General features: G+C 48.5%; 7 protein-coding genes across 7 annotated transcripts; 1 reads left to right on the top strand and 6 right to left on the bottom strand.

The window, feature by feature from the left end:
• Positions 1-339: 339 nt before the first annotated feature.
• On the bottom strand, positions 340-609 carry N7519_006107 (signal peptidase complex catalytic subunit SEC11; the record flags this gene model as incomplete). Its single annotated transcript, XM_057292883.1, has 1 exon — positions 340-609. One exon carries the CDS (start codon positions 607-609, stop codon positions 340-342), a length of 270 nt encoding a protein of 89 aa, XP_057147694.1.
• A 142-nt stretch (positions 610-751) lies between these two features.
• N7519_006106 (S24/S26 family peptidase) lies at positions 752-1,310 on the bottom strand (the record flags this gene model as incomplete). The annotated part of the gene is made up of 2 exons (XM_057292882.1): positions 752-962; positions 1,021-1,310. 2 exons carry the CDS (start codon positions 1,308-1,310, stop codon positions 752-754), a joined length of 501 nt encoding a protein of 166 aa, XP_057147693.1.
• A 907-nt stretch (positions 1,311-2,217) lies between these two features.
• On the top strand, positions 2,218-2,922 carry N7519_006105 (uncharacterized protein; the record flags this gene model as incomplete). Its single annotated transcript, XM_057292881.1, has 1 exon — positions 2,218-2,922. One exon carries the CDS (start codon positions 2,218-2,220, stop codon positions 2,920-2,922), a length of 705 nt encoding a protein of 234 aa, XP_057147692.1.
• Positions 2,923-3,601: 679 nt separating this feature from the next.
• Positions 3,602-4,311, bottom strand: N7519_006104 (uncharacterized protein; the record flags this gene model as incomplete). Its single annotated transcript, XM_057292880.1, has 2 exons — positions 3,602-3,803; positions 3,857-4,311. 2 exons carry the CDS (start codon positions 4,309-4,311, stop codon positions 3,602-3,604), a joined length of 657 nt encoding a protein of 218 aa, XP_057147691.1.
• A 1,300-nt stretch (positions 4,312-5,611) lies between these two features.
• On the bottom strand, positions 5,612-7,474 carry N7519_006103 (MFS transporter; the record flags this gene model as incomplete). Its single annotated transcript, XM_057292879.1, has 6 exons — positions 5,612-5,866; positions 5,943-6,515; positions 6,569-6,630; positions 6,686-7,080; positions 7,141-7,366; positions 7,459-7,474. The coding sequence occupies 6 exons, from the start codon at positions 7,472-7,474 to the stop codon at positions 5,612-5,614; spliced, it is 1,527 nt and encodes a 508-aa protein (XP_057147690.1).
• Positions 7,475-9,193: 1,719 nt separating this feature from the next.
• Positions 9,194-10,081, bottom strand: N7519_006102 (uncharacterized protein; the record flags this gene model as incomplete). The annotated part of the gene is made up of 2 exons (XM_057292878.1): positions 9,194-9,936; positions 10,045-10,081. The coding sequence occupies 2 exons, from the start codon at positions 10,079-10,081 to the stop codon at positions 9,194-9,196; spliced, it is 780 nt and encodes a 259-aa protein (XP_057147689.1).
• Positions 10,082-11,177: 1,096 nt separating this feature from the next.
• On the bottom strand, positions 11,178-13,164 carry sit2 (putative siderochrome-iron transporter; the record flags this gene model as incomplete). The annotated part of the gene is given in 4 exon segments (XM_057292877.1): positions 11,178-11,689; positions 11,704-12,114; positions 12,169-12,782; positions 12,857-13,164. The coding sequence occupies 4 exon segments, from the start codon at positions 13,162-13,164 to the stop codon at positions 11,178-11,180; spliced, it is 1,845 nt and encodes a 614-aa protein (XP_057147688.1).
• Positions 13,165-14,148: the final 984 nt, after the last annotated feature.

The raw sequence follows: 14,148 nt of genomic DNA, 5'->3' as shown, positions 1-14,148 counted from the left end.
GGCTTTGTGGGCATTTGAGCACTTTGTCTTTCAGAAAGTCTTTATCCGTGCGCTTGGGCGAGTAGTTGTAGCCGACTTCTCACCCGAAATGGAAATGGCATTCCCGCTATCATCCCATCAATTCCAAGTTCGCGCTATTATGTCAGTCCAATGGATTTGGCGTGCTTATTTCTTTCTGGAATTCTATCATTCTCTTTTGGCCATTGTGTTCGTGGCCATCTTTCGGTTCGATCATCCCGGAGATTGGCCAGCTCTCTTCGGAAACCCAATGGAAGCGTACAGTGTGCGAGGCTTTTGGGCTCAATTCTGGCACCAATTGACGATCCCTACATATGTCTATTATTCTCGGCTTGTTTCTCGGCAATTAATAGGAGTACAGCCTGGTTCAAGCTTGGATAAGACAATTACTGCGTTGCTCATTTTCACAATATCTGGTCTCTCGCACGCATTGGTTGGATGGGCATTGGGAGATGCGGCACTATCCCGAGACGTTCTATTCTTCCAGATGTGTTTCCTTGCTGCCGCGGCGGAGACTGCGATATCGAAGATGAAAGTCTCGAGGAGGATCCTTTCACGGCTGCCAGGGGCACTGCGAACGGTTGCCGGCATGGCATGGGTTTTTGTGTTCTTTTTCTGCATATCTCCAATGTGGATCTACCCTAAAGTCTACCATGTTCTATTGAATCCAGCTCGATAAGTCCAGGAATGAGGTTGCAATTTTGTATATATTCAATCGCGCACTTTCTTTAGGTCAATGAGTCAAGCCAATACCTCGACATAACATAGCAACAAGTTCCCGAAGCCATCTGAAATCTTGTAGACCAATCACACACCATCCAATAAAGGGTATGTAACCCCTGACAAACCCGAGAATCTGGCTGCGGGGCAAGTAATCCTGGCCCTCGGGATACATTAACGTGTCATCAATGAGGTTATTGTCACCCTTCGTCAAAATGAGCTGACTATAGTATCTTCACAGTTAGCGCACTGCAAGAAGACAAGGACTCGTACAGTGCTTACGTCCAATCCGGATTGCTTTTCTCATCGTACAATACCCGAAGCACCCTATGAATCATAGGGAATGCGCTATGAGGTAGCCAGCAGACTGGCAGATCGCCTACTTCGACGTTTCGATGGTGGTTGGAGATGAATAGTATGTCTCCCGGAAAGAATGCGGGAACCATAGACTCAGTAGTGACTATCATCACCGGGTACGGTGTACCAGTCCAAAGCGAAAGGGCCTTCCAACCCATGAAACAGGTGGCAATGACCTGGGCTACGGTGAGTATCCCATTCAAAGCAGACCGCATGACTGTGTATTTTGACGCGCACAGCAAGGAAAATATTGAAGCTGGCTGCCACAGATCCGGGGCTCTCCCAACCTTGGAAGTTTACAATGATTTGTCATCCGTAAAGGGTTTTAATTCCTGCAATTTAACAATCCAAGTTCTCCCTTGAAGGGTCTGTCGAAGGATAGCCCCGGGGGCGAACCTTGATCTGGCGAGGTCCCCGGCCCCACGGGCCCCACGGCCACACCCGTTGAACACCTCGGCAGCTCCACTCAAAGCCGACATACTAATATAGTTTATAGACAGACCATGCCTAAAATGTCAATATATACGAACTTAGCGCTTATGCAGATCCTCGGGCTCATCACTTTATATTAGCTATTAAGGATGATCCTTGCCAATATTAGACTTCCGTGGCTTATTGTGGCTTTTCATGGCTTTTCGCGGCTTGCACCAAACTTGAAACTTGGCTCTTGGTGTCTTACTCGACTCTGCACGCGCTGGCCCCCAACCTTGGCGCATCCATTTGTTACGATAGTCGCAGGGGATCCATGAAAATGCCTCATGCAACTGCAGACCTTCGATATCCGTTGACTGTTAAGGCAGGTGAGCCTGGCACCACGTGAGGGAGAGGTACCTGTGGGGCGCAGCGGGCCCGGTCCCGACCTCGGGAGGTCCCGGTCAAAAACCCCTGCTTATGTAACTAACGTTATTGCCCCACGTGGACAACCCAGGTGAGGTCTCCGGGAAAGTTTACTTGTGCCCTGGTGCACTCTACTACCTAGGTACAGCCTACAACTCAAAGCAAAATCATACTTTCTGCTCTCTATATCTACTATCCAGATAATTTGCGCATTCACCATCGAGAGTTACATCCTTGATTCCTAGCAATATTCAGAGGTCCGGAACAAACTCGATGCCCAAAACAATGGATTCAGACTCCGATTCGTTCGAGAAAATAGGCGGAAAACTCTCGAAGGACGTTCTTGAGCCCACAGTTCTCTACTTGTCAGGCCAATCTGTCCTCGCTGGGTCTGCAACTTCAGCCCCACTTTACCAATTAAACAGTGACATCAGGTCAATCTCGAACAAGGACTCGTCCGTGACATTCGAAAGAGTCGAGCACGATGTACCTGGGCTCGCGATCGAGACAGACCAGGGCACTGCTGACACGTCGCGAAAGCAACATCTTTTCTACCTCGCACACCCTATGAATGCACAATACCGGACCGACATACCTGCTAAGTACTACATCACTTCTGCAGTGCCCGAGACGGTGGGCAATATTCGTCTCGAGACATCTGATGCACGGTTCCACAAGACATCCTTCAAGGCTTTGTTGAGCGCGAACAAAACCGCCTCGGATAAGCCCTTATTCGACGAAGGCCAACAACAACTCTTACTATTTGATATCCAGCCAAATTGGAAAGTCGGTCGCAACTGCTATAGATGGAATGACTCCAATGGCGGACAGGTGGCCGTTGAAGAAAAAGAGGATGACAGATATAGATTATCCGTTACGAGTAGTATGTCGCAGGAGTTGAGGGATGCACTGGTCGCTACGTGGCTGTTGAGGCTGTGGCACGATACGGCTGAGAGTAGACAAGCTAAAAGGGAATGTGAGTTGACCTGAGCTCTGTTACTGTTGAAGTCTTGTCACATTTAATACTGTCGTGTCCTTTGGCTAACTCTCCTTCCAGTCTTTGAAAGCATGGCTTCAACAAACGAAAGCACTGATCCATACATGAAGAGACAGTGCATAGTCATGTGAGATTAGTTAGGTATTTAGTAACCATGTCTGTCAGCTGCATGTTTAGGTACTCATAGAACCTCTCGTCTACCTGCGACTGCCAGACCCAGTTCAACAACGTCTAGAAGGTTGTTGTGTAGTCTGGGTTTCGATTCCCCTTGAGGATTCGGTTGCCTTTCCACTTTATCTTCCAATGTGTCCTGGCAGAACAAACCATATCGATGTTCGTGTTTTAAAGCTAGCAACGCACAATCCCGACATCAAGGTATCTCCACTTTTACCTGAAGCAGATGCCTCATCTTGAAAAGATGTATGTTGGGTACCAGCTATCTAAACTTGGAGCCGACCAGAAGCGTGGTACTTCCTCAAACTATACTCATGAGCTCGGTACTAGGCAACCCTCATATGAGGCAACATTCCGCTAACATTCAGACTCTAGATAAATATCCTGCGTAACGCCCAAATCCTTCCATTCCCTGCGATTCCCCCAATTCCAAAAGAAAATCCCAAAAGACACATGTCCAAGACGGGCAATCCAGGTCCCAACGCCTCGGGCTCGAGCTCAGATGTATTCCCGGTGAACCCTTCCCAGATGCTCCTTCATGTTATCTTTTCGGTTGAAGGTCTTCTTGCAACGAGGACAGTCGATGGAACGCGGATTAACATGTTGGGTTTTTATATGACGCATCAAGACACTTCCGTGGCAGAATGGCCCGGGGTGCTTGCAGTCTATCCAGCGGCATTCAAAAGAGCCGTATGGATCCCTGATAAAAAATTCTGTCAACGCTGGTTTTCAATGTGATGATAGGTATCTTACTCTTGCTTGTTGGTTCGGCGACTACGGTTACGGTGCCCCCGAGCAGTCGGAATACCGCTATCCTTGGGTGGAGTTGGCTGTTGCGCAGAGGAGGTAGAACCCAAACACGGGACCGCAACATTGTTCCCGACTAGACAGTGATAGTCTGTACCTGGGCCTTCCGCAGTACTATTCAACTGGGCAAAGAAGCCCTGCATGGTGTTGTTGTCCATGTCCTCCAGATTGACAGGATCAATGGTAGACGGCCAGGTAAAGTTGGCGTGAAATAGTGCTGCATCATGCTGTATACGAGGATCGCAAAAGCTATACTCGGTGGAGAATGGCTGAGCGGCCGTAACAATAGGTGTATTAGTAGCAGATGCGCCATTGCAGAAGGTAGAATCTCCATTGCCGGGCTGATACTGTCGGGGTAGGCTTAAATACTCCATTTGGTCAGTGCGCGAAGACCGTGCCATCGCGAATGTAATAACACGGTAAAAGCAGGGAGGAATAAAACCGAGATGCTGGAAGAAGCTCAAAGGTCTTATGCTTGAGTAAATTCATTCTCAAACTGGGAGAACAGGCTACTTATTTAAATGCTCGAGGGTCGTCCAAGATGGTCAGGCTCGCATATTGTACCTAGTTCGAACGCCACTAAATTATAGTTAGTTGTAGACAAGTTGGATCTAAGATGTTCTCACCGCGGTGGCGTGGCGGACGCACAGCACCCTCCCCAGATCAGCCATTGCATGTAGGTAATCCCTGTTGGGCACCCGATTTCACTAATGGCGCCACACTAGTGCCCTTTTAGGGAAAGTCACTTTTGGCAGTCAGTTTTCAATACGAGTGTCATTTTCTATGGTATCGCCTCAGTAAAAAAAGATACACAGCCCCCGAACAACCTCATCCCCCCTTTTTCGCCTGATCTGCATCCACAAATATGAAGCTATTCACAAATCACCTGATCTATACATCGGGCTAGTGTAATTCTCGCGCTAACTTAGGCCACTACCTACCTACCTAGGTGGTACCTAGGTAATCCTAAGTGATTACATAAGATGCATTTTACCACTCGACCAAAAGATCATAGATCGGAACGTCCGATTGTAGCTGCAGTGGTATACATACTAGGCCCTAGCAACCGCTCGGGACCACACTAGTTTGCTATAGTTAGCCGAGTCGCCGCACAAATAAAAACTCTTCATAATGAGAACTTGTCAGGCCGCCAACCTAGACAGCGCTAGATAACTACATAGCCAGCTCTCCTTCCCTTCTCTCAGTGGGCTTTGCTTGGAATAAAACACTATCTTTATCCATTAGACATCTTCGCTGCGTAGCCTGCCGATAGCTGTTGCTGACATAATTTCCAGCTGGGTCCTGAGGTCCACTGGTGGGTGCTCGCTTTGGCGCTTCGTGAATAAGACAGCCCGCGAGGGAGGTATGTTCCGTCGCAGACCTGGAGAGAGGAATATTCTGGAGAGCGCTCAACTGTTGCCACGCCTGGTTAAAAAGAGCACCGTGGCTTCAGTCTACAGATTCGAGGTATGAAGTTATAGGATGCACAGTTTTTGTATTGTTTTAACCTCCATCGCACCAGCCCACCTCCAATGATATCCGTCTTCAACGTCTCCCACGTCTATTAATCCATGGCACTAACCCGCACCATCAACTCATATCTATCTTTAACTTCTCCTGCGTCTAAGTCCGGACTATAATGTGCAAAAGCAAAAATAGACGCAACAGCCCAACAGCGTCCGAAGCAAGTACGACCCCCTATCAGAAAGTCACCTGGAACTTTGGACTAGTCCGAATGCGCTCGCCATAGATCCAAAATACGACTGGCAATGCGCAAAAGGCCAGAGCAATGAACCCAAGCAGCGAGTTACCCCAACCAAGCCCTAGAACAGCATACATCTTCGGGCCGGCAAGTGGAAGCAGTGCACCGGCCAGTGAGCGGAACACCGTGTTAGCCGCCATGACGGAAGCCGCGTAATCCGTGAATGCATCTACCAAATACGTACTCACACACATCTAAGCATCAAGTCCAAGTGTCAGTCAGTAAACACACAGCAAGACAGAGTCACGGGGCAGAAGGAAGATAGCTTACGAAAGTGATCATCATTCCAGTACCAAGGAATGAGGTCCCGATAATAGGCACAATCCAGTGGGTCTGGTAATATGCAGTCCACCCATACATGAACAGCGATATAGGAACGAAAATGGCTCCGGGGACCATAGGCGGAAGACGGTACTCGGGCTTTTTCTCGCCGTTCTTGGCAGCCAGGTAGTTGAGCAGTCTGTCGGATGTTGCTCCTATAAGGAACAGACCGATCAAAGAGCCAACTCCCAGACCGAGATAGGTGAGTCCCACTGCTCCTTGGGAGAAATTGTACTGCTGTTGGAATACGGAGGTTATGGTTGTAAACAAGAGATATAGGTATCCGTAGATTACGCCGACGTAAAGTGAAAGGAGGAATACGATCGGGGAGCGGAAGAGCATCTTCGTCGGTCGCACGATGGAGTAGAGGAACAGTTCCTTTGGTGTACGGCCCGTGTCGAGTGCAGAGCGCAGGTTCATGTTCCCAGTTTCTTTCTGGAGCTTCTTGGTCTTCCGAGCCAGGAGAGTCGGGGCGTAGGATTCACGAATGCTCAAAATTGAGCTTATGGTGATTGCGCCGGCCTGGAGAGTATATTAGTATTTATTCCACGCCGGGTGTCACAGTCCCTGCTTACAGCCATAGCCAGCACATAGAAACTCCATCGCCAACCTTTTGCCTGTGCCAGATACGCACCAGCTATACGAAGTTAGTGATCGGGCTATCAACTACAGAAGGAGGCTAATGAACGTACCGACCGGACCAACGACAGGCCCAATCAAAGGACCAAGAGCCCAAGCTGCCATCGCACCGCCTCTCTGCTCTTGTACAAACATATCCGCAATCGACCCGGCGCCAATAGTGAGCGGACAGCTACCGGCAAAGCCAGCGAAGAATCGGAAGACGACAAGACTGCCAATCTCGGGTGCAAACGCACAGGCAATGGTCCATATCACGTAGAGGACATTGCATACATGGTAGACGTACTGTCGCCCGTACAACTCCGATAGAGGTGCGATGATCAGGGGACCGAAACAGTATCCCAGCAGGTATACCGATACCACGAATGATGACAGTTCAGTGCTGGTGACGTTGAAATCCTTGACTAGTTGACCTACACCGGGGGCAAACATAGACGATCCCAGAGGGCTGTTGTTTTTCAGAGGTCAGCTTGATCAACTGAATCACATAGGGAGGGGCAGTTCATACGTCAGAAATGTGATCAGCGCAATAGAGCAAGTCGCTGTGATTTTCCTTTTTGAGGTCCAATTGAGAGGGTTTTCGGGATCATCTGGCCCATCCCAATCAACGATATTCGGGTCTTTTACTTTTTCCTCTTTTGCTCCGTCACCCAGGTCGACAGGACCGACCTCGAGATCTGTTCCCAGTTTTTCCCGGTTACTCGCGCTTGTCGATCCATCGACGGAAGGTGTTTCTGCATGAATTCTTCAGATATTGCTCTATTCACTGATGCTAGATGGTGATTGCTTCCAGATAAGCAAATAATGGAGATAGAGAAATCCTTACCCTCGTCGTCCTTCATTTTGGAGATGTATCGCTGCCACCAATATACATATAATACCAAATGTCAGCCGCGCGTCGTGTTTTTGGTGGTTCTGTTTGGTCTCGTTTGTCAATACGGGCTGTAGTCGACCTCGGGAGATTACATGAGGGGTAGGAATGGTCTTGTGGGCAATAAAATAAGGAGAATCAAGGAGAGAGGGGAGAAGAAAGCGCAAGAATACGAACACCCAGAAGCCAACGGGAAGCTTCCTGTTATAAACAAGCACCAGCGGAATTTCCGTCGAACCCCCGCGGGCATAAATTCCACATCTTGCATTAGTGCATCTTGCAGGCCGCTAATGCCCGGGTAAACCCATTAACATAGCCGACGATAACTGATCACTAATGGTCGGACAGTGAATTGGGCCGAGTAAAAGTCACATCGTGCGTTGCTTATGAATTTTACAAAACACGGGTGCTTAGACGCACAATGTCATAGGGCCGATGGATCAAGGATTCGGGGAATTATTTGGATCATCACCCCGTTTCGAATGCCAATTTAGTGCAGAGAGGTAGAGAGTTCTTCCAAGCTTTATCCCCGCAAAAAGGAAAGTTCCACTGGAGTCCACTTCTAAGGCTGCACATGTGGAATGGTCGAGGACATAAAAGTTGTGCACCGGAACGGAAAGCTTCGTGGGTTTCTTGGCCCTGCAATGTAAATGCGCCTAAAATCTTACGTTAGTCCGGTCACCTGGACATTATTGGATTTATTTCTCGGTTTCGGTATGGAGATAATCGGCTTTTGCCTTATTATTCTGGTACTCGAGTACTTACAAACTAGATATATTCTGTAGAGAGTCGGATGCCCGGCTCGGCTCGCTTCGTTTCCAAGGTTGGTCCACGGTATATTAATCCCGATGGTGTATTGTGAATACACACTGTTATCGAAGAGCCCGACATGAGATATGTGGGGGAAACACTGGCTAAAATGACCCTAGTCGGGCTAAATAAAGTAGGTATTAGTCTTCAAATCAATGCGATTATAGCTCGGCCTGTTTTTATTAAGAGAAATAGGTAATCTAGTGCATATTCCAACTATCTGAATACTCAGTGGTAAATTAATTACTTATCTTTCCCGACCATTCCTTGGCATTATAAGCATCTTCGTAGTTGCTCCGGGCATTTGAAATGCTCATACATGCCAACAATACAGAGTGGCTGCCGATTCTTTATACCCTTCAAGGCTAACGCATAAAGCGACTCTGCTGTATTGGGCGGAAGCGAGCCGAGTCGGGCATTCCAGTGTTTTTATCTTTAGCTAACTATGTCTAGGGAGTGATGAGAGAAGACAATACAGTCTTGCTGCAGAGATCTCACCTCATATCCTGTAATAGAAGCCGACGAAGAACATGAAAATCCCTCGCTGGTATTAATTAATATCACATCCCTAAAGATGCATCGTGGCCGTCAGGATACCCATCCAGCACACCGCTGGCAATCATGTCAGGCAAGCCTTTATCCATAATCCAAAGAGCAAGGATGAGCTAAATTCCCAAGCACATCGATCTGACTTGTTTTCACCACTGCTCAATATATAGGGCCACCCGAGAGTTGAATGAATGAGAGCCGGAAAGCTCTGAGAGCAGGAGGAATGTGCTAACTCTTCCCTGAGGAATAAGCGGATCTAATTACCGCATAGGGCAGCAGATATAAGTAAAATTGCTGTGGAGAAAGATTGGGTTTCACTAGCCTACAAAGCCTAAGACAGTCTCTTCAACGTTTCTTGGCCTTTCTCATCCAAATTCGGGTACTGCCGTAGACTACACATATCCGTCCAAAATGCCTTCGCATCGTCATGTGCCGCGTCATATACGCCTAAGCGCCCCTGGAGCAACTTCTCCCATTCTACATCCAGGGCCGTGAATCCAAAAGAGGCCGAAACATATTCGTACCAGATAGGGAAAAAGGCAGCGTACTCCCAGTCGAGTATACCAACAACCTTCCCGTCTTGGACCATGACATTTCCCAAATTAAGATCGCAATGGCTAAGCACATACGGCTCGCATTTTGGCAGGCGGCTCTTCAAGTTCTCCAAAACCTGCTGGGGGAGGTAGTGAAGTTTAAGAGCCAAGGCATCCCAGAGCTCTTGGTCAGAGTGAAACGGTCCGTGGGGTTCAAGATCGAAAAACAGTAAACCCGGGTAGCATGGGCCCTGATCGATGCATTGGATGGAGGTTGAGGTCACGGATCGAAGCTGCTTGCGCACTTGGACGACTTGGTCCGCGATATCTATTTTTTGGGGTTCTGACAAAGAAGGCCAGGCCTCCTCGAGCGTTTGGCCATGAATACGTTCGTTCAAAACGAAATAGCGTCCATCGCGGTCGACCCAGTCGCGTATAACCTTTGGCACCGGAATGTCGGTATAGGTCGCCAGGTGGTTCAGCGTTTTAACTTCGATTCTTGCTTTTGGGCCCTCGTCCGGCCGATCTTTCAAAATCACATCTGAACCGATAGACCAGACGCCCCGTTTGGATGCGCCGTAGAACAATTTGAGGCGGCTAGTATAGTGACACTTTTTTTATTTGTCGAGTGTCCAGCCGCATGCGATACAGCCCGTCTCGAGTTCCTTGTTGGATTGTCCACTCATTGCGGATGGGTTGTAAAAGAAGGTAAATTTGTTGGAAGAGATGGGCTCTTGACTGAGAATTGAAGTGAGGAGGAGAAGAGTATCGAAAGCAGATGTATCAGCCCTGGAGCGGCGGGAAGCAGGCAATAAGAAGCCAATCGATCTGTCATATTACACGCTAACAAAGAACTGGAGAGAGTAAAAAGAGGGGAAGGCGAAGCATTTATCCCACTAAACAGGCAATAATCTAACCTAACGAATCGGGCGTGAGCAATCAGGCCCTAATAATAGGTCCTTTCTTGCCCTTCTTCATGTATTAAGTCACCTCTGATTAATTTCTTGTATAAGTGGCATGTACTATGTCCCTATCCGTCATTATTAAGTTAAACAAAAATAAAACTAGGCCGAATTAGACTAACTATGCATCTGTACAGCATACATAGAATGCGTAGTAGTGATTGGCCCAAACATCTGGTATTTTATCTACCATGGTATTAGTGCGTGATCCTCCTTTGGGACTTGTTCCTCACGTTGAGTTTGCGACTCAAGACAAATGTCATGATTTTGCCCGAAATATCGGGGATCTTCCAATCGCCGAAGGAGTTGCGTAGTTTCATTACCGCAGTGAAGGCATGGCAAAGACAACTTGATGACGTTGAAAGTGAGGGCAATGGCTAGAAGGAAGAGAAGACGAAATAAAAGTCGACCTTTGGATGTATGAGCCTCGTATCAAGACCCACCACGGCCTTCCCCTGAGGTCTTGCCATCGCCTCGTTTCGTAATTGATTCCCCTGGAGATATGTATGAAGATATCCATGGGTGTTTGGGTTTTGGCTTCAGGGCTAGACTACTCTAGTTCAGCCACTGAGACATAGTAAATGAGTAAATATAGGCTATTTGGTCGTAATAATTGCAATAATAGTAGCCACCTCGGTGGTAGCACAATGCAATATAATATTTATATCATCCACGCTCAACGAGATAATTAATAGATGTACATTGGAAATCACGCCGTTTCTCTGCACGGCAGAGAATGAACATCCAAAACGACGCAAAATATGAACAAAGCTTTCCAACCCGCGCGTCATAACCGAGTATACTGTGCAACAGAAAGCCTTTAGAAAATCATTCTACCCTTGTTCTGCTTCAGGTTTACATCATAGTTCTTCCAGACCAGAATGCAAGGAATAGCCAAAGCCAAGATGGCAGTAGAAGCAATGCAGTTCAAGCGCTGGGCGTAGCCCCACGTGTAGGCGACAGCTTCGCGAAGAGGCGTTCCCCATGGGTAAGTGGACTGCACAGTGATACCACCAAGGTAGATCTGGGTGGCATTGGCCTTCAAGTCGTCCGGCAATTGTGTCGTGAGGGTGTTGACAAAGACATTGTTGTAGATAGCAGCGCCAACAGCCAGGCCAATCGCACCGCCGATATTGGAGAACAATCCGATGAGGGCCAGCATCATCGGAGTGCCCTCGCGGCCACCTGCTGCCATAACGGCCATGTCCTCGCCAATAACGAGCGTACCGCCGGCGAAGGCGATGAAGATCTGACACATGACAACGTAGCCAATGCCGTGGTCTGCACCACGGAAGTAGATCATCAGCCCGGAGCCGAGGATCATGAGCGGGGCTCCGAAGAATGACAGATGTATTTGAAGCGGGAAGTGGCCCAGATGACGGCTCCGATAACGGGAGAAAAGAAGCACGAGCCGACGTTGTAGATCTGGAGCATGTAATTTGCATGGACTGGCGAAATATCGTAGGAGATCAGGATGTAGTTGTAGAAGTACTGGTCCCAGAGTTCGAAGCTGAAAAATAGCACGGCTGCGAGTGTGCATGCGCCTAGAATTGTCGGCCGCTTGATTAACTCCCAGCGGATAAAGTGGGTTCGTGCACCCCATTTCTCCCATGCTGCAAAGATACCCAACATGAAGACTCCAACGATTATGAGAGCAATAAACTTGGCGCTTGAATACGTAGATCGGCCATATTGCGCCAAACTGAACGGAAGGAGGAACATAACCCAACCACCCATGAGCAAGAAAGCACCAATAACTAGTAATATAACGTTAGTGTCCATACCACGAGCTTTGTTTTGGGTACTCTTACCATCGAATTCATGGATATAGTGGATAATGGACTGTCCAACGGTGCGACCACTGGGTTGTCGTCGGAAGATTCCGTTTTTCTCTGCCTTCTTCTCGAAGTACTTGAAAACCATGGCGAGGGGCAAGAACACAAAAGGCGTCACGATACAGAAGATACCATAGCCCCAGCGCCACCCGTATTTAGCGTATATCGAGTTTGCTGCAAGACTGCCCGTGAACGCAGTACAGATGAACGGGGTCTGCATAAATCCAAAGGCGAACGCTCGGTTCCTTAGACCCGAGGTATCGGCGACGAAAACATTCAAGATCAGGTATAAGCAGTAGTAACCGATCCAGTACAGCACATATCCTGCCGCATATCCATCTGGACCATTACATGAGGCGAGAATGATCATGCCGAGAAGGTAAATGCCGGTCGAGAAGACTAGGCCCTCCGCACGACCCCACAAGTTCAAGGTCTTACCAAGCGGCAGCTTGAGAACACCGCCCACAACATTTGCGAGGATATAGGACGTTGAGACCTGCGGTGCGGTCTTGAACCCTCCCTGAATGTAGTTGATCAGGAAGCCGCTTATATTCGAGTGAAACGCCAACATAAATGTGCAGATCCAGATCCTGCATGTTCAATTATCGTCAGGAATGGGTTTCATCACAAGTGCGCAGGAACGAGTGAGCCGCAATCCACTTACCAAGCATATATTCCAACCAAGGCTGGCCAGCTCCATACGAGTGCTGCTGCTTCCGCCTTCTGCAGACCCAATTCCGCACCCTCCGTTACACTGTCGGGGTGCTGTGCCAATTCTTTCTCGTCGTCGAACATGTCCCCATGAAAGCCGTCGGCGCTGGGCGTTGATTCGGCATCATATGGTGACTTGTCGCCGTTGGCGCCGCGTACCTCCGATTTCTCATTTTGCGTGCTGTGTGATTCCTCCCCGAATATAGTCCGGTCGATTATTTTGCCGTCATCGCGACCTTGAGCGGTCCCGGGGAGACCCATTACTGTATGTCTCCCTTTCCGAACACAGGAAGTTCAAACCGGATGCCAGATCCTCAGTTGCTTCCTGGGAGGCTGTGTGGGGATAGACAAAAATTGAGTATTGGGCGCGATGGGAGGATGAAAAGGAAGGAAGAGATCTGCAACGCTGGAGGGACTCTTTTTTCTATAATCTGGAAGGACAGAGGCCCGGGAGCTTCCAGACCAGAAATCCGACTCGGTCCGGTCTCCAATTTTTTTTTCTTTCCCGTACTCTCGAACGGAGGCTCCGATGCTACGAAGATCAGATAATGTCGGAGTGAGTGGGTCGGGTCAATCTGATAATTAGCCCAATCAGGGGTTACGGTGGCGGACGATCATCGCCCATTCGCCCTGGACAGTGTGGGGGCCGCATCTTTGATTGGTCGGAACTGAAGTTCCGTCCTATTTTGGACTAGCGTGTCTCTGCCGCCAAAGTCATTTTACTTACCTTCTCGATGCGGCCACCCCGTTTGCGTCAACCTCTCATACCACTTAAAGGGCTGGGCGGACATCACCAAGACTGTATTCAAGTCATGCCATCATCTGTCTCACTATCCCCTTACTACCCCTCAGCGGAAAAAGCTATCCGTTCGCCCCTTGCGTGTACACGCGATGTACAGTGTAAGGTTCGTATGTGAGAAGCTTAAAAGATACAGATATTTTCCAACCCCCAAGTAGCACTCAAAGACACATTATTGACCTCATACAGATTGTATGAACCATCTTGTCTCAGGTCCTCCGAAGTCACCGTCTCAACTAATTGAGCATAGTTGAACAAGATCCCCTTCGGCTTCCCCGGTCCATGGTGCAATTTGACTTTTGCGCCTCTTATCTGATTTCTGATTTATCTGATTTCAATCAGATACGTGCAACCAGGATCTGTGACGCTACTAACCCAAGCTTCCCATGTGTCTCCTTGATGTTCCCCAAAGTCAATCCTCTCTAGGCAGTGTCTGTGCGGAACGC

The sequence above is a fragment of the Penicillium mononematosum genome (genome assembly GCF_028829835.1).
Source record: "Penicillium mononematosum strain IBT 11891 chromosome Unknown utg000003l:1.0-8172316.0:1.0-8177699.0, whole genome shotgun sequence".
In the NCBI taxonomy this organism is placed as follows: Eukaryota; Fungi; Ascomycota; class Eurotiomycetes; order Eurotiales; family Aspergillaceae; genus Penicillium; species Penicillium mononematosum.
Note: the sequence above shows the minus strand (reverse complement) of the source record. Positions and strands in the feature narration are given on the sequence as shown.